Source organism: Prenolepis imparis, unplaced genomic scaffold, assembly GCF_030444845.1.
Source record: "Prenolepis imparis isolate NDT839.2.m4 unplaced genomic scaffold, iyPreImpa1.0 SCAF_19, whole genome shotgun sequence".
NCBI classification, from domain to species: domain Eukaryota; kingdom Metazoa; phylum Arthropoda; class Insecta; order Hymenoptera; family Formicidae; genus Prenolepis; species Prenolepis imparis.
Window position 1 is genome coordinate 841,780 of NW_028141177.1, and position 20,515 is coordinate 862,294.

General features: G+C 33.7%; 1 protein-coding gene across 1 annotated transcript; it reads left to right on the forward strand.

The window, feature by feature from the left end:
* Positions 1-8,195: 8,195 nt before the first annotated feature.
* Positions 8,196-14,565, forward strand: LOC145946739 (uncharacterized). The gene is made up of 6 exons (XM_083056488.1): positions 8,196-9,369; positions 9,649-11,131; positions 11,221-11,609; positions 11,724-12,158; positions 12,276-13,175; positions 13,295-14,565. Exons 1-6 carry the CDS (start codon positions 8,196-8,198, stop codon positions 14,563-14,565), a joined length of 5,652 nt encoding a protein of 1,883 aa, XP_082912614.1.
* Positions 14,566-20,515: the final 5,950 nt, after the last annotated feature.

Here is a 20,515-nt window from a genome sequence, read left to right on the forward strand (position 1 = left end):
TTTTGGCTCGTCTTGAAATATTGGAAATCGATACTTTTTACCGCTGATCCTTTGCGACGCAACCTTATTTTATGTATATCAAGTTAAAAAATTTGTACGCTGGTGTCTGCATGGTATCAAAAGATTCTGTAATCAATGTACTATTAAAATGTATAATGGATGAATTTTTGGCTCGTCTTTAAATATTAGAAATCGATACTTTTTTACCGCTGACCCCATTCGACGCAACCTTATTTTATGTATATCAAGTTAAAAAATTTGTAAGCAGGTGTCTGTTTGGTACCAAATGGTTCTGTAATCAATGTACTATTAAAATGTATAATCGATGAATTTTTGGCTCGTCTTAAAATATTAGAATTCCATACTTTTTTATCGCTGACCCTATGCGACGCAACCTTATTTTATGTATATCAAGTTAAAAAATTTGTACGCTGGTGTCTGTTTGGTACCAAATGATTCTGTAATCAATGTACTATTAAAATGTATAATCGATGAATTTTTGGCTCGTCTTAAAATATTAGAAATCGATACTTTTTTACCGCTGACCCCATTCGACGCAACTTTATTTTATGTATATCAAGTTAAAAAATTTGTACGCTGGTGTCTGTTTGGTACCAAATGGTTCTGTAATCAATGTACTATTAAAATGTATAATCGATGAATTTTTGGCTCGTCTTAAAATATTAGAATTCCATACTTTTTTACCGCTGACCCTATGCGACGCAACCTTATTTTATGTATATCAAGTTAAAAAATTTGTACGCTGGTGTCTGTTTGGTACCAAATGATTCTGTAATCAATGTACTATTAAAATGTATAATCGATGAATTTTTGATTCGTCTTAAAATATTGGAAATCGATACTTTTTACCGCTGATCCTATGCGACGCAACCTTATTTTATGTATATCAAGTTAAAAAATTTGTGCGCTGGTGTCTGCATGGTACCAAATGGTTCTGTAATCAATGTACTATTAAAATGTATAATCGATGAATTTTTGGCTCGTCTTAAAATATTAGAAATCGATACTTTTTTACCGCTGACCCTATGCGACGCATCCTTAATTTATGTATAGCAAATGAAAAAGTTTGTACGCTGTTGTCTGCTTGGTACCAAAAGATTCTGTAATCAATGTACTATTAAAATGTATAATGGATGAATTTTTGGCTCGTCTTTAAATATTAGAAATCGATACTTTTTTACCGCTGACCCCATGCGACGCAACCTTATTTTATGTATATCAAGTTAAAAAATTTGTACGCTGGTGTCTGTTTGGTACCAAATGGTTCTGTAATCAATGTACTATTAAAATGTATAATCGATGAATTTTTGGCTCGTCTTAAAATATTAGAATTCCATACTTTTTTACCGCTGACCCTATGCGACGCAACCTTATTTTATGTATATCAAGTTAAAAAATTTGTACGCTGTTGTCTGCTTGGTACCAAAAGATTCTATAATCAATGTACTATTAAAATGTATAATGGATGAATTTTTGGCTCGTCTTTAAATATTAGAAATCGATACTTTTTTACCGCTGACCCCATGCGACGCAACCTTATTTTATGTATATCAAGTTAAAAAATTTGTACGCTGGTGTCTGTTTGGTACCAAATGGTTCTGTAATCAATGTACTATTAAAATGTATAATCGATGAATTTTTGGCTCGTCTTAAAATATTGGAAATCGATACTTTTTACCGCTGATCCTATGCGACGCAACCTTATTTTATGTATATCAAGTTAAAAAATTTGTACGCTGGTACCAAATGATTCTGTAATCAATGTACTATTAAAATGTATAATCGATGAATTTTTGGCTCGTCTTAAAATATTAGAAATCGATACTTTTTTACCGCTGACCTCATTCGACGCAACTTTATTTTATGTATATCAAGTTAAAAAATTTGTACGATGGTGTCTGTTTGGTACCAAATGGTTCTGTAATCAATGTACTATTGAAATGTATAATCGATGAATTTTTGGCTCGTCTTAAAATATTAGAAATCCATACTTTTTTACCGCTGACCCTATGCGACGCAACCTTATTTTATGTATAGCAAGTTAAAAAATTTGTACGCTGGTGTCTGTTTGGTACCAAATGATTCTGTAATCAATGTACTATTAAAATGTATAATCGATGAATTTTTGGCTCGTCTTTAAATATTTGTAATCGATACTTTTTTACCGCTGACCCTATGCGACGCATCCTTAATTTATGTATAGCAAATGAAAAAGTTTGTACGATGTTGTCTGCTTGGTACCAAAAGATTCTGTAATCAATGTACTATTAAAATGTATAATGGATGAATTTTTGGCTCGTCTTTAAATATTAGAAATCGATACTTTTTTACCGCTGACCCCATGCGACGCAACCTTATGTTATGTATATCAAGTTAAAAAATTTGTACGCTGGTGTCTGTTTGGTACCAAATGGTTCTGTAATCAATGTACTATTAAAATGTATAATCGATGAATTTTTGGCTCGTCTTAAAATATTAGAATTCCATACTTTTTTACCGCTGACCCTATGCGACGCAACCTTATTTTATGTATATCAAGTTAAAAAATTTGTACGCTGGTGTCTGTTTGGTACCAAATGATTCTGTAATCAATGTACTATTAAAATGTATAATCGATGAATTTTTGGCTCGTCTTAAAATATTAGAAATCGATACTTTTTTACCGCTGACCTCATTCGACGCAACTTTATTTTATGTATATCAAGTTAAAAAATTTGTACGCTGGTGTCTGTTTGGTACCAAATGGTTCTGTAATCAATGTACTATTAAAATGTATAATCGATGAATTTTTGGCTCGTCTTAAAATATTAGAATTCCATACTTTTTTACCGCTGACCCTATGCGACGCAACCTTATTTTATGTATATCAAGTTAAAAAATTTGTACGCTGGTGTCTATTTGGTACCAAATGATTCTGTAATCAATGTACTATTAAAATGTATAATCGATGAATTTTTGGCTCGTCTTAAAATATTAGAAATCGATACTTTTTTACCGCTGACCTCATTCGACGCAACTTTATTTTATGTATATCAAGTTAAAAAATTTGTACGATGGTGTCTGTTTGGTACCAAATGGTTCTGTAATCAATGTACTATTAAAATGTATAATCGATGAATTTTTGGCTCGTCTTAAAATATTAGAAATCCATACTTTTTTACCGCTGACCCTATGCGACGCAACCTTATTTTATGTATAGCAAGTTAAAAAATTTGTACGCTGGTGTCTGTTTGGTACCAAATGATTCTGTAATCAATGTACTATTAAAATGTATAATCGATGAATTTTTGGCTCGTCTTTAAATATTTGTAATCGATACTTTTTTACCGCTGACCCTATGCGACGCATCCTTAATTTATGTATAGCAAATGAAGAAGTTTGTACGCTGTTGTCTGCTTGGTATCAAAAGATTCAAAGGAAAACTCACAAAAGCGATAATTTAATTTGAAAGATTCGTTTCGCACATAGATCAAGTCCTTCGCAGTGATGCAAGATTTCACGCGCGACAGCCACTTCGCGACAGCCATCTTGCAGTGGAGGGGGTAGGTCGGCAGCGCAGAGCGCACCGAAAAGATGAGAATCCTTGTCCTTCGAACATATGTAGAAGAGGACAGGTATATCTTTTGTCCTTTATTTTCTTTTGATAGAATAGAGCGAATTCGGAATACTGGCGATAGCGAGTAGGCGATGCGACCCAATATGCAAAAGGAAAATATAAAATATAAAAAATATATTTAATATTATAAAATAATATTAATAAAATTAATATATGTAGAATCGGAGGATCTATATTTTAAGACCTTTTTTTGACTTTTATTATTTCCAGATTTGTCGTTGTAGCTACATTTTGTTCTATTGTCTTTTAACATATGAACTCGTATCAAAAAAAAAAGAAAAGAGAGAACGCCAACTACTAAGGGAAATTTACGACGTCCGCGTTTTTCATGCCTGGCCGTCATACAGAGGACTGACCGTCATATGGAGAACGCGAAGGGTTCGGTCTAGCCTGCGTAGACAATGCATATAATTGTATACGTATATATTTATTTATATATATATATTTATTATATATTTATATACACAATTTTCTTACATGCTTATAAGCATGACGTCTTTTAAATAAAATGTATTATTAATAAGACGAGGGACCAGGTATGTCGGCAACATCAGCGTCTGCAGCATGTAGCTTTAAAATATTTTTTTATTTTTTTTACAGTAGTAGCATATAATTTGTCCGCCGACATAAGAAACAAATGTTTTTCATTAACTTGCATGTTTATAGCTGTTTCTCCCCTCGTCTTTAATGCAGATTTAAATACACAAATAGCATTAACAGAAGCCGACGAAAATTTATTACGTTTTTTTGTTTTTACATTATTTAAAAGAGAAAACATTCTCTCCGGATCGGCATTAGAATTTGGAAGCGATCTAATAGTATTTATAACATTTTTTAAATTAGGATATTTAGCATTATTATTGGTGTCTCGACGTTGTAAAATTTCTTTCCAAGCATTATCAAAATTTAATTTAGTGAGGCTTTGTTTTTCTTCCATTGTAAAATCTAATGCTAATGCAATCCATTCTTTTTTTAAAGCATCTTCATCAAAACCGCTAATAGTTTTAATGACGAAAGAAACGTTATTGAATGATGTTTCTCTATTATAAAATAAGCTTACAAATGGTTGAAAAACTATTAATTGTGATAAAAATGTGTCATTTATTGGTAATCTTTTACGAATTTCTTCTGCAGCAGTCACATAAAATGTTAAACAATTTTCTCGAATAATTTTAACAATGTCTACGTGACCTTCCAGTAGTAATTCGTTAAGATATTCCTCACATTCTGAACCCAAAGTAACTTCATTAAGATCTTTTTGATTCTCCTTTAGAGAGAATGCAATATTTTCAGAAAATGGTTGTAAATGCTCTTCTTTTAAAAAATTTTTGCAGATTTGGAAAAAAAATTTTTTGGATTTTGGTTGTAATAAATGAATTCTGGTTTCTAATGCTTGAAAAAATGCATTAAATGCATTAAAGAAATTTAAAGTATATTTTAAAAAAAGAAAATAACCTTTTTTTCTACGTTGTTCATCATAGACAGTAGATATTCTCCAGAATTTTTTTTTTCCCTTACAACCATTTCGGTAAGAAAATATTTAATTGTATCCCAAGATTCAAGAAGTCGTTCGACACATAAATAATGAGACAGCCAGCGTGTATCACATAATTTTAATATTTTGCGATTTGTTTTTTGGAAACATTCACAAAATTCTCTGAAAATTGCTGTACGTTTTGGGCTGCTGTTCAAATAATTAGAAATTTTTTTTATAAATTCATTGCAATACGCAGGTATTTTATTACATGCAGTATGCGCTGCTAATGCAGCGGAGTGGCAAGGGCATGTTAAAGTTAGTAAACGTGGACATAGTTCTTCCAACTTTTTTTTGAACAATAAATATTTCCCTATCATAACAGATGCGTTATCGCACGATAAGGCAACAATATTTGGAAATGGTATCTGCAGTTTCCACATTTCACATTTAAATGCCTGAAACAACTTTTCTGCGCTTGAATCTTTGGCATCAATATCGATTAATTTGACTAATTGCGAGCGAACATCTAATGTCTCCGAATCAACGTATCGGACAAAAAAGTCATCCATTTATCTATATATATAAGTGCCGTCCGTCTGTCTGTCTGTCTGTATGTACGCGAACTCCTTCCACATTTGTGGACCGATTTTTGTGAAACAGGTACCAAAATGTTGCAAATTTTTCGGGGGTGGCTGCTGTGGGGTTTATTTTAATTTTAAAAAAAATTTTTTTTTTCTCATAGAGGAGGGTATGTTTTCCTGAAAATAATTTTTTTACAGATTTTTACGCCATTTACGCCAATGTGTTTAGGGTGTTCCAAAACATTGTATGTGGGTGGTTGCGTGGGTTTTGCCCACCCACGCAACCACCCAAATAACCAACCAACGCACTTATAGATTTGTTCACCGATTTTCAATAAATTTCTTAAAAAAATTCAGCAAATTTTTCGGTGATGGCTACTATATATGTGATTTTTTTAACCCACCCTCGCAACCACCCACGCACCCACCTACGCACTCATACATTTGTTAACCGATTTTCAATAAATTGGTTCCAAAATTTCGTTAATTATTCGGGGATGGCTACTATATGTGATTTTTTTGGTTTTACACCTTCACCCACGCACCCACCCAAGCAATCACATATTTATTAACCGATGTTTTCGAAATTGGTAGTAAAATTTTCGATATTTTTAAGGGATGACCATTATGGTTATTTTAAAGTTTTGCCCACCAACGCAACCACCCACGCACCAACCTACGCAATCATATATTTTTTCATCTATTTGCATGAAATTGTTAACAAAATTTATCAAATTTTTCGGGGATGGCTATTATTTTTGATTTTTTTTAACAAACCCTCGCAACCACCCACGCACCCACCCACGTACTAATACATTTGTTCACTGATTTTCATGAAATTGGTGAACGATTCGAAATTGGTATTAAAATTTTCAAATTTTTAATTTTTTAAGTTTTGCAGACACACGCAACCACCCACACACCCACCCACGCACTCATAAATTTGTTAACCGATTTTCACCAAATTGGTACCACAATTTCGAAAATTATTCGTGGATAAATATTATATGTGAACGCATCCACCCACGCATCCACACACGCATTCACAAAAATTTTTCAAAGATGGTTAGTGTATGTGTTTTTTTTAAATTATGTCTAAATACGCACCCACCAACGCACCCACTCACGAATTTACAAATTTATTGACCGATTTTTAAGAAATTTGTAGCAAAATTTAGCAAATTAATTAGAGATGGCTACTATGTGGTTTTTTTTAATTTTACACCCCAACTCACCCACCCACGCATCTAATTCACGCATTGGCGTGATTGTTAAATGTTGTTATTAAGTAAGAGCATTTATTTATTAATGTATTGTTTTTTTTAAATCGTAAAAAATTTTTAAATTATTTTGTTCAATTAGATTTTGCAAAAATCACCCCTTAGAGGTGATGAGTATTATTTACATGTGTATAGGAAAGTCTATTCGAATCTTTCATAGAGTGCCGTGAGAAAAGAAAAAGATCTGGTTGCTATGCAGCTGTTTATCGTGATTCGTTTTATGTTTGAATCGACACGATGCGCATCGTACGGAAATATCAAGATCATCAGAGATACATCGAAATATATTTGGTTAATTACATATATCTGGTTAGGAAGGTCGACTTTGTCCAATTGGGGACATCATGTAAGTACATATCATGATAGTCGATACCTTCCATCAAGCCAATTATTTGAGGCTAGCCATAAGGTGATCATCCAAATTCTATCTTTGCCTTATGGTGATTAATATATCTTTGCCTTATGGTGATTTATATCTTTATCAAACAAATTCTATCTTTGCCTTATGGTGATTAATATATCTTTGCCTTATGGTGATTTATATCTTTATCAAACAAATTCTATCTTTGCCTTATGGTGATTAATATATCTTTGCCTTATGGTGATTTATATCTTTATCAAACAAATTCTATCTTTGCCTTATGGTGATTAATATATCTTTGCCTTATGGTGATTTATATCTTTATCAAATTAATTCTATCTTTGCCTTATGGTGATTTATATTTTTATCAATCTAATCTTATCAAAGCTGATTAATATTTTCTCTGCCTTAAAAGGTGATAACTGAAAACTATAAAACTCTTATTCATATTTTGCCTTACGGTGATATTATCCATAATCATTTTTATCTTGCCTTACGGTGATATCATTTAATTCATATTTTAATTATATTTCCTAATTTCTTTAGAGACGCAGGAATTCTTTACAGATATATATATATATATATATTTCCTGGTTCCTGTTTTGAATCCTATAAATATTCTGGTTCCTGTTTCTAAGATGAAGACAACTCCTATATAACCTGTACTACATTCAGTCCTGTACATAATATGAAATAACGTCGTAAAACAAGGAAGGATTATACATAGCAAGAATATAGAAAGAATTGATATTAATCTTGGAATAAGAGTTAAGAAGTTACGTTCGGTACGTACAAAAATTACATTTTATTGTTATCGAACATTTTTTGGTCCTTCGAGCCGGATCCCAAGCTTTTCAAGATGTCTAATATAGAAGCAAAGATCGCTTTACAAAAAAGTCGATTTAATCTAATACAAGATGCAGCGGATTTTGATATCGTAGAAATTTCACGTTTAAATCGTCAATTAATTAATACACGTTTGGATTTACTTGATCAGAATTGGTCTAAATTTCAAGTAGAACATGAAAATTTATATCTTGAGATACTTTCTGAGAATAATGATCAATCATATATTAAAGAACACGTGTATGAACGTTGTCAAGCGTTTTATGTATATTCTCGTGCTAAATTACTTACATATCGAGATGATTTAGAAACGGTAGATCGGCAATCTCGACCTACTCATTCGGAACATGTAGCATCATCTACCTCACAATTACCTCGTAGTGCATTGCCTCGTATAAAATTACCAAGCTTTTCAGGAGATTATCAATCATGGAGATCATTCCATGATTTATTTGTTTCTTTGATTCACGATAATGAAGATTTATCAAACGTTGAGAAGATGCATTATTTGAAGACATGTGTAACTGGTGAAGCGGCTCGGTTAATGTATAATTTGCCTATTTCTGATGAAAATTTTACTGTTGCATGGGATATATTAGTTTCTAGATATGAGAATAAACGATTTTTGATTACTACTCAATTGGATAGAATTACAAATTTAAAGCCGCTTAAAACAAAATGCGCTCAAGGTCTCAGAACTCTTTTGACAACCATATCAGAAGTTATTGGTGCTTTACGTGCTTTGAACTGTGAAGTAGATCATTGGGATCCATTATTATTACATCAGCTCGTAAGAATACTTGATCCTGAAACTCGAGAAGCATGGGAGGTTAAACTTGGTTCAACCTCTTCATATCCGACTTACTTACAATTTGAAGAATTTCTTATTGGGAGGACACGAGCTTTAGAGAATCTTAATTTACATAATAATACTTTTTCTTCTGGATCACATAAGGATAAGGATCATTCCTCTTTTGGAAAGTCTCGTACAAAAATAGCTGCTCATGTAGCTACATCATCTAATCAAAATTCTTTTACTAATTCTTTCATTTGCCCGCTATGTGGATCTTCACATTTTTTAGCAAAGTGCGATCAATATCATTCGAAAACTCAGCAACAACGAAGGGATATTATTATGAAGCATCGACGATGTTTTAATTGTCTTGGCCCACATGTAGCAAGCAAATGTAATTCTTTAAAAAGATGTCTCAAATGTGGAAAGAAGCATCATACTTCAATTCATGACATCAACGTGTCTTCATCAAAACATTTTGGTGAAAAATCATCTAAGATAGATAATGCTCAATCTACTCAATCTAAAGAAAATCCTCAGTCACAACCTTCAATAGAATGACAAAACAAATTATGTGCTCATCAATCTGGACAAGCAAATTCTTTACCAAAATTTACGTTATTAGCTACGAGTAGAGCCATATTACATAAAAATAAAGATGTAAATTTTGCAGTACGTTTATTAATAGATCAAGGATCAGAATTATCTTTTATTTCAGAAAATTTAGTAAATCATGCACAACTAAAACGCAGTTCAGCTTCAATACCACTTCTTGGAGTCGGTGGTACATATTCCGGTCACACTAAAGGAAGTGTTACAATAAAATTACAGTCCATCTATGATCCAACTTATAATTGTACAATCGAAGCCTACGTGTTACCTCGTCTAACAACTAAATTACCGCCTTTTAACGCGTCTTGTCATACTTGGTCTCATATTGCTGGACTTCAACTTGCAGATCCTGATTTTTTTTGTTCTGGTCATATTCATATCATTTTAGGTTCAGATAATTATGGCTCGGTAATTCTGCCAGGATTAATACGAGGGGATTTGTCAACGCCTATTGCTCAGCAAACTATTTTCGGATGGGTTCTTTCAGGACCAATATCAGAAAATGATTTATCTAATTCAGCAAGAACGTATCATTGTACTTTGGATCATGATTTACAAGATCTTATTGCTAGATTTTGGAATCAAGAGGAACTACCTACTACAACGGAATCTAAATTAAGTGAGGAAGAAGAAGAGTGTGAACGACATTTTTTGTCTACTCATACAAGAGATGCTACTGGAAGATATGTTGTACGTCTTCCTCTAAAATCAAATCCTTCACTTCTGGGTGATTCAAAACAAAAGGCACTATGTTGTCTCAATAGATTATTTCAACGATTTACTTTAAATCCCAAGTTTCAAGAACTCTATGTTGATTTCATAGAAGAATACAAAACATTGGGTCATATGATGTTAGCTGATATTTCCGGAAATAATAATTCTCCTATACACTATTTACCACACCATGGAGTTCTTCGAGAAAGCAGTCGTACCACAAAATTAAGAGTTTTTTTTAATGGGTCTAGCCGTACAAACAGTGGTTATTCTCTTAATGATCTGCTTCACGCAGGCGCAAAACTTCAGACAGATATTTCAGATATTCTTATATGGATTCGTACACATCGATTTCTTTTTTCTACAGATATAGTTAAAATGTTTCGACAAATTGCTCTTAATCCTGACGATTGGGATTTACAAAGGATATTGTGGCGAGGTTCTGAAAATCAACTGGTAGCTTTTAGACTCACAACTGTAACTTATGGACTTGTCTGTGCTCCGTTTCTTGCATTACGAGCATTACAACAATTAGTAACCGACGAAGGTCATCATTTTCCTAAGGCTGTTATTCCTTTGACAAAGGGAAGATATGTTGATGATATCTTTGGAGGAGCGGATTCAATTTCGGAAGTTAAAGAGATTGTCAATCAACTTATTCAATTATGTGCAGCGGGTGGATTTCCTTTACAAAAATGGAGTAGTAATTGTAGAGAGATTCTGCCAATGTCGATGTCGGGTGAAGAATGTGAAGAATCGTCATCTGCTGTGGAAATTGAATCTACACTTTGCAAGATATTAGGTCTTATTTGGAGACCCGACTCGGACACGTTTCATTTTTCAGCTTTACCAACATCTACTACAAAATATACTAAAAGAATAATTTCTTCTGAAATCGCAAAATTATATGATCCATTAGGACTTATCGCACCTATTCTCATAACAGCCAAAATCTTTCTTCAGAGGAAGAAGAAGAGTGTGAACGACATTTTTTGTCTACTCATACAAGAGATGCTACTGGAAGATATGTTGTACGTCTTCCTCTAAAATCAAATCCTTCACTTCTGGGTGATTCAAAACAAAAGGCACTATGTTGTCTCAATAGATTATTTCAACGATTTACTTTAAATCCCAAGTTTCAAGAACTCTATGTTGATTTCATAGAAGAATACAAAACATTGGGTCATATGATGTTAGCTGATATTTCCGGAAATAATAATTCTCCTATACACTATTTACCACACCATGGAGTTCTTCGAGAAAGCAGTCGTACCACAAAATTAAGAGTTTTTTTTAATGGGTCTAGCCGTACAAACAGTGGTTATTCTCTTAATGATCTGCTTCACGCAGGCGCAAAACTTCAGACAGATATTTCAGATATTCTTATATGGATTCGTACACATCGATTTCTTTTTTCTACAGATATAGTTAAAATGTTTCGACAAATTGCTCTTAATCCTGACGATTGGGATTTACAAAGGATATTGTGGCGAGGTTCTGAAAATCAACTGGTAGCTTTTAGACTCACAACTGTAACTTATGGACTTGTCTGTGCTCCGTTTCTTGCATTACGAGCATTACAACAATTAGTAACCGACGAAGGTCATCATTTTCCTAAGGCTGTTATTCCTTTGACAAAGGGAAGATATGTTGATGATATCTTTGGAGGAGCGGATTCAATTTCGGAAGTTAAAGAGATTGTCAATCAACTTATTCAATTATATGCAGCGGGTGGATTTCCTTTACAAAAATGGAGTAGTAATTGTAGAGAGATTCTGCCAATGTCGATGTCGGGTGAAGAATGTGAAGAATCGTCATCTGCTGTGGAAATTGAATCTACACTTTGCAAGATATTAGGTCTTATTTGGAGACCCGACTCGGACACGTTTCATTTTTCAGCTTTACCAACATCTACTACAAAATATACTAAAAGAATAATTTCTTCTGAAATCGCAAAATTATATGATCCATTAGGACTTATCGCACCTATTCTCATAACAGCCAAAATCTTTCTTCAAGAACTCTGGTTAAGAAAGATTGAATGGGATGAACCTCTTTCTCAAGACATGCAATATCGTTGGGAGAATTTTAGAAAACAACTTCAGCATCTAGATCAATTAGCAATTCCTAGATGGTTTGGTTATGTTCATTCCAGTACTTCTGTTGAAATTCATGGATTTTCAGATGCATCAGAATTAGCCATGGCAGCTGTGATTTATATAAGAATTTCCAGTAACGATGGTAAAATATCTACTCAACTGATTTGTTCCAAGACAAAGGTTGCACCAATTAAACGGCTTACGATTCCACGTCTTGAACTTGTTGCGGCTTTGTTATTAGCGCGATTAACTGTACATACTTTAAAAGCACTAGCACTTTCTGACGTATCGGTGTTTTGTTGGTCTGATTCATCTGTAACTCTTTCTTGGATTTCGGCTCATCCAACCAAATGGAAAGATTTTGTTCGTAATCGTGTATCTACTATACAAGAATTATTACCTTATGGATCTTGGCATTTTGTTCCTGGGAAAGAAAATCCTGCGGATTGTGCATCTCGTGGTTTAAGGCCAGATCAATTAATTAAATTTGATCTATGGTGGAAAGGACCAAATTGGCTTTCTGAGTCTCCATCATCTTGGCCTTCTTTCAAGTGTAAAGAGTTACCGGAAACTGGTTTGGAAGAACGATCCAGACAAGTCATGATTGCTGTCACCCATCAACCTTTACACTGGGAATTGTTGGATAAGTACTCTTCACTCATGAAATTATTACGAATTACTTCTATTTGTCGCAGATTTATTCGTTGTCTCCGTAGAGAATCACAATCAACACTGATTAAACATCCCATAACACCCATGGAAATCGAGAAGAGTCGTAATTTTTGGGTGTACGAATTGTACAACAAGCATGGTTTTCGAACGAGATTCGTATAATTTCTAATAGAGAGCATTTGCCTAAATCCAACCCTTTGATTCGCCTTACACCTTTTATAGACCATGAAGGATTACTTCGTGTTGGAGGTCGTCTCCATAATGCACAGATAGAGTCTGATACAAAACATCCACTTATTATACCAAGAAGATCTTCGTTAAGTACTTTGATTATTGATGATGCTCACAAAAGGACGCTACATGGAGGTACTCAAGTTACTCTCGGTTTTTTACGAAGTTCATATTGGATTATCGGTGGAAGAGCACCTGTACGTTCTTACATCCTAAGATGTGGAAGGTGTGCACGGTATCGCGGAATTCGAGCGAAACAGCTCATGGGTCAATTACCATCATCACGTGTGACTCCAGCAAGACCTTTTTATAACACAGGTTTAGATTATGCTGGTCCCGTGATAATGAAGACTTGGAGAGGGCGAGCGGCAAAAACTTATAAAGGCTATTTAGCTATATTTGTTCTCACAACATCAGCAATACATATAGAAGTAGTTACGGATTATACCACTGATGCATTTATAGTTGCCTATAAACGGTTTACTGGTAGAAGAGGTATATGTGCTACGCTACAAAGTGATTGTGGAACAAACTTTGTTGGAGCTGATGCAACTTTAAGACGTTTTTTCAAGTCATCTTCTAATGAATTACGTGACCTTGCCTATCTTCTCGCTAAAGATAACACTGAATGGAAATTCAATCCTCCATCAACCCCTCATTTTGGAGGAAAGTGGGAAGCAGCTGTAAAATCTATTAAATTTCATTTACAACGAATTTTAAAGGATACTATATTAACGTATGAAGAAATGACAACGATAACTGTACAAATAGAAGCAGTGTTAAATTCAAGGCCATTATGTCCTTTATCAGATGATGCATCTGACTATTCACCCCTGACTCCAGGACATTTTCTTATTGGAGAAGCACCAACTACATTACCGGAACCGAGTCTATTAACTGAAAAGACATCTTTGCTTTCACGCTGGCAATTACTTAAACAGAAAGTAGATCACTTTTGGTCAAGATGGTCTATAGAGTGTTTACAAAGGTATCAAGCCATTTCTAAATGGTATCACCCTTCGAATGAAATAAAGGAAGGATCCTTAGTATTAATTACGGATGAGCGTTACCCGCCAGGAAAGTGGTCCCTCGCAAGAGTCATACATTTACATCCAGGACCAGACGGTTTAACCAGAGTTGTTACAGTGAAAACTGCAAACTCTATTTACAAGAGACCTATAACAAAATTATGTATTATCCCAACTGATCCTGAAATTCATTCAACAAATCTATTGTTGAATGCGGGCGGAGAAAATGTATAGGAAAGTCTATTCGAATCTTTCATAGAGTGCCGTGAGAAAAGAAAAAGATCTGGTTGCTATGCAGCTGTTTATCGTGGTTCGTTTTATGTTTGAATCGACACGATGCGCATCGTACGGAAATATCAAGATCATCAGAGATACATCGAAATATATTTGGTTAATTACATATATCTGGTTAGGAAGGTCGACTTTGTCCAATTGGGGACATCATGTAAGTACATATCATGATAGTCGATACCTTCCATCAAGCCAATTATTTGAGGCTAGCCATAAGGTGATCATCCAAATTCTATCTTTGCCTTATGGTGATTAATATATCTTTGCCTTATGGTGATTTATATCTTTATCAAACAAATTCTATCTTTGCCTTATGGTGATTAATATATCTTTGCCTTATGGTGATTTATATCTTTATCAAACAAATTCTATCTTTGCCTTATGGTGATTAATATATCTTTGCCTTATGGTGATTTATATCTTTATCAAACAAATTCTATCTTTGCCTTATGGTGATTAATATATCTTTGCCTTATGGTGATTTATATCTTTATCAAATTAATTCTATCTTTGCCTTATGGTGATTTATATTTTTATCAATCTAATCTTATCAAAGCTGATTAATATTTTCTCTGCCTTAAAAGGTGATAACTGAAAACTATAAAACTCTTATTCATATTTTGCCTTACGGTGATATTATCCATAATCATTTTTATCTTGCCTTACGGTGATATCATTTAATTCATATTTTAATTATATTTCCTAATTTCTTTAGAGACGCAGGAATTCTTTACAGATATATATATATATATATATTTCCTGGTTCCTGTTTTGAATCCTATAAATATTCTGGTTCCTGTTTCTAAGATGAAGACAACTCCTATATAACCTGTACTACATTCAGTCCTGTACATAATATGAAATAACGTCGTAAAACAAGGAAGGATTATACATAGCAAGAATATAGAAAGAATTGATATTAATCTTGGAATAAGAGTTAAGAAGTTACGTTCGGTACGTACAAAAATTACATTTTATTGTTATCGAACATTTAATTAAGCCTTAAATTAAGGGTCGGCAGGCGACATGGTGGAGACGTCTATCGGCCGGCCAGGAATTACGGATTCGTTTTGTCCAGATTTTAGCCAAAATACTTAATGAATCTCATTAAATTTACGATATTCTTAATCAGTAAACTCGGCGGTAATCCGCTAAAGAGCTATTTTTTGGAAAAAAGATGAAAATAATATTTATAATAAACTTGGGGAAATGCGCAGCTAGCAACGGTAAGGGTAAGGTTGGGTTAGCCGCGAGTCCGTATTAATTTATTATAAATTTTTAAGAGCAAAAATGCAAAATCGGGCTCTTTAGCGGATTGCATTATTATATAAAGAATATATTTTTAAAAAATCACGAAGCTATGTCACTTATTTGATGAGAAATCTGGACGATACGGTTCTCACTAGATCTAAGGAGCAGGGGAAATTTCTGTGGTAACATACTGACAGCTTGACAAGGAGAGAGTATCATTCTGTCTTTGTCTCTCTTGCATTGCATATGTGTAGCGTTCATGTAGGAACACACACTAATACGTTGAGCACACGGATGCGATTATTGAGAGATAATGTAATAATAATAATAATGTAATAATTATGCACTTCAAATTATAGAATAATATACATACATACATACATACATATAAATATATGTACACACACACACACACACACACACACACGCATATATAGATATAAAAAAACATTTTTTATGTATAAAATTCATGTTATTTTAAATAAATATACACGTACGGATAAAATATAAAATATTTATTTTGAATAGTATAAGTAATAATATGTAATAATAACACATATTATTGCATTAATACATATAATGAGAAATGTAATTTAAATAAATTTTAAATAAAAAAATGAAAATGTTTCTTATCTTTCTTATATAAATCATCTTTTTTATCAATAAAAATTGAATTGGAAGATTCTTCCTCTTCCTCTTCCTCTTCCACCTTTTCCACCACTACCACCTCTTCCTCTCCCAATCCCTAATGTTTTTCAGGTGTGGCGGTGGTGGCGGATGAAGTATTTGCTCTGCTGGCGGAGGCGGTGCAAATACCTCTTCTGGTGGTGGTGGTGGTGGTGGCGACGGCGGCGCTGGAAATTGTGGTGGCGGTGGCGGTGGTAGCGGAGGCACTTGCACCTGCTGCTGCTGCTGTTGTCGCCGCTCACGACGACGTTGGCGATAACGTCGTCGACGTTCCGTTTGAATATTATTAGTCTAAAAAATAAATTATAATTATTTTCTTTATGATAATTATATTCATAAATAAAAAAGGAATGTAATATTATAAATATTTTATCAAAACACTCACAGCTGGTGGTGCTTGCATATAAATGATGTACCCTGTTCTGGGCGCGGGCGGCACGAAATTCGCTGGCATGTAGCCAGAAACGGGCGGCATCGGTATTGCTGCAAAAATGTTAATTTTATATATATATATATATATATATATATATATATATACTATATAATGCGTATAATATATGCATATGTACGTATATGTATTGTGACGTGGTCGTCACGACGCGCGTCCGCCCCAGCCTAATCGCGGGGCAAAAAGCCAAGCGGTCACGCCAATCGCGAGAGAGCGAGAGAGAGAGAGAGAGCGAAACCGAAAATCCCAGAGCGACTGAGCAACACAGTATCAATTGTTACTAACTCGCGTGTATTTTACTTTATTTTTGGGAGCCTGACCGAGAGAGAATATTGTCGCTGGAGAAAGAGAGAGAGAGGTGTTGTCGTCGCAGGAAAGAGACAGCCACGGTTGGAGAGATTAGCGAGATAAACATACCGCCGAGAACCGTAAGAACTGCCCTTCCTAACAACAAAGAAGGAAGCAAATACAGAGCAAACTCACAAACATCCGAGGATCCGCCCTCGTCCACCACAATTTCGTGTCAACCGACGCGCGTTCCGGCAGTCACCGTCCCGCTCGAGTTTCCGACGGAAGAACAACGACGGCGATCCTGAAAGTCGATCATCGCCGTCCACCGATTCGACCGTAATTTCGTGACTTTGGAACGAGCCAGGGATGCAACAAATGGAAACCCATATTTTTTATTATAACATCTTTTTCTACTAATTAATTTGAACAACTTTTATCTGAAGCATTTTTTTATTTTCCTATTTTTTCTTCTTTTCAAAATTCATTCTCACCTTCATTTGACCTTGGAGACGCCGCCCAAGGTCATATGAATATTACTATGTTATATCCCCCTCGAAACCCTACAACTTTTGTAGGAAACATTTTTCGATTTAACGCAGTGTTTCTGACAATGAGTATTTGAGTGGGTCCTTTAAAATGGGACACCTGATATACATATATAAATACATATATATAAATAAAAAGAACAATTACTTACCACGTTGATGGTTCGCCATTATGCAAACATGTACTATCGATTATCGAGATTGAGTGCAATTACATCGTGCAATACTATATCGGGCGACCTAAGCTCTCATGTGATTTTAGTAGCACAGAGTATAGAGTATTGTTTTGTACCAGTGTTTTATTGTCAGTGCAGTGTTCTCTTTTTTATCATAGTATTTATTAAAGTAGTATTATTTAGAGCATATTATACATTCATTATGCCTAAATATACTAAGAAGAATAAAACAATTTCGGCAAAACGTGTGTCTTTATCACAAAAAATGCGTCACATGCGACAAACGCGTGACAAGAATTTTTGTGACAATTCTTTTGTGAATCAAGAAAGAATTGATGAGGACTCCGGAAAAGGATCATTGAAATGCGTACCGAATTTCATGGAAATTCCAGGTACACCACACCAATTATATGCATGCGAGGATAAAAGAAATGTAGATAACGACACGTTGACATCATTATCTTTTATGGAAACATTTTCTCAATCATCTCTCGATGTATGCGCGATACAGAAATTTGAATCGGAAAAAACTATTAATATTTTTTTTAGATGATGATGATTCATCTGTAGGATCAGTATCAAACATTCGTGAATTTTGTAAAAATTTGACAAGTTTGTCGATGAACGAGCCGCACGCATATACAGATGAGAGAAATATGATAACAGATAATGATGCGTTCATACCGCAGTCGTTGAATGAATTTCTTGAAAATTCTGCAGATGCATGCATACTGACAGATTCGGAAAGTATAATGCAAAACAATATCGAAGATATCGAAGACGTCGAAAATGTTGAAGACGTTGAAAATGTTGAAGACGTCGAAGATATCGAAAATATTGTTTTGCATACTGATGGGAATATCGATGCAAATAAAATAAAATACTAATAAAATAAATATGTATTTATTTCATTAATATTTTATTAATGAAATATTAAATATTTAATAAACTTTAAATAAAAATAATGAATGTTTTTTTAATTAATAAAAAGGGACTTCTCATTATTTTAACATTTTTAAAATATCTTTGAAAATGAGTTTTAAACATTTTTTATACATTCTTGTGCTACTTGGGATGTGTGTAGTTGTAAAATGATAATATTTTCAATATTTAAAAATTTTTAAGTTTGTCGCCTTTACAAAATATATTTTTTAATAATTTTTGTATATGCTAATGTATATTATAAAAAAATTGATATTGATAAATTTGAACATAAGTTTTCTGGGTGACAGGCTGAAAATTATTCTTTCATTGAGCCATCATACGTTACTCCTAAAAGTTCTTACACGTTATAAGTATTTATGGAGTAGAAATTATACAATAACATCAATAATGTAAAAGAAATAAAGATTCAACATATTCGCCAATCTATAATTGCTACAGGATAATGAAACAAGACTCTCCTATTATCTCTCTATCGCGCTGACGATACATAAAAAATATCGATGAAAAGTATAAGTGAAAAAGCAATAAATTGCCAAGCCTAATAAGCGCCCATGTCTTACATGCTGTGTATTAGTTCACGCTACGAATTATTATTTTATTATTATTATATATCATTGTACAATTTGGAAACATATATATAAATTTTTGATACTATTTGTATATATATATGCACATATATGCATAAAAGCATATATAAAATTAACAACAAACGGGTGCTTATTAGTCTTGCTACGTTACTGCTTTCTGCTACAGAAGGCCAGAAAGCATTTTCAGGCCGTATCTCGCGTGTAGCATGTCACGTGATTAGCACGGTAGAGGAACAAGGATAACGTGATTATCGATCCTTGTCTCTCTACGTGCGTCCGCGTGAGCAATGCAATGGTGTGTGTACGTGTACAGACATACACCACTACATAAAACCTGAGAGTTAGTTTCTCAGCGTTGGCAACACTGAAATCGGAGTTTCGCGTTGTCACCGCATGAGGTCTCCAACATCAATTCGGAGTTTGCCTGGGTCGCTTGCCGACCCTTAAATGTTCGATAACAATAAAATGTAATTTTTGTACGTACCGAACGTAACTTCTTAACTCTTATTCCAAGATTAATATCAATTCTTTCTATATTCTTGCTATGTATAATCCTTCCTTGTTTTACGACGTTATTTCATATTATGTACAGGACTGAATGTAGTACAGGTTATATAGGAGTTGTCTTCATCTTAGAAACAGGAACCAGAATATTTATAGGATTCAAAACAGGAACCAGGAAATATATATATATATATATATATCTGTAAAGAATTCCTGCGTCTCTAAAGAAATTAGGAAATATAATTAAAATATGAATTAAATGATATCACCGTAAGGCAAGATAAAAATGATTATGGATAATATCACCGTAAGACAAAATATGAATAAGAGTTTTATAGTTTTCAGTTATCACCTTTTAAGGCAGAGAAAATATTAATCAGCTTTGATAAGATTAGATTGATAAAAATATAAATCACCATAAGGCAAAGATAGAATTAATTTGATAAAGATATAAATCAC

Coding starts and splice junctions, on each gene's coding strand:
- LOC145946739 (XM_083056488.1), top strand. CDS start 8,196: ATGTCTAATATAGAAGCAAAGATCGCTTTACAAAAAAGTCGATTTAAT. Junction 11,132..11,220: donor TGGAGACCCGACTCGGACAC/GTTTCATTTTTC, acceptor ATGATCCATTAG/GACTTATCGCACCTATTCTC. Junction 12,159..12,275: donor TACACTTTGCAAGATATTAG/GTCTTATTTGGA, acceptor ATGATCCATTAG/GACTTATCGCACCTATTCTC.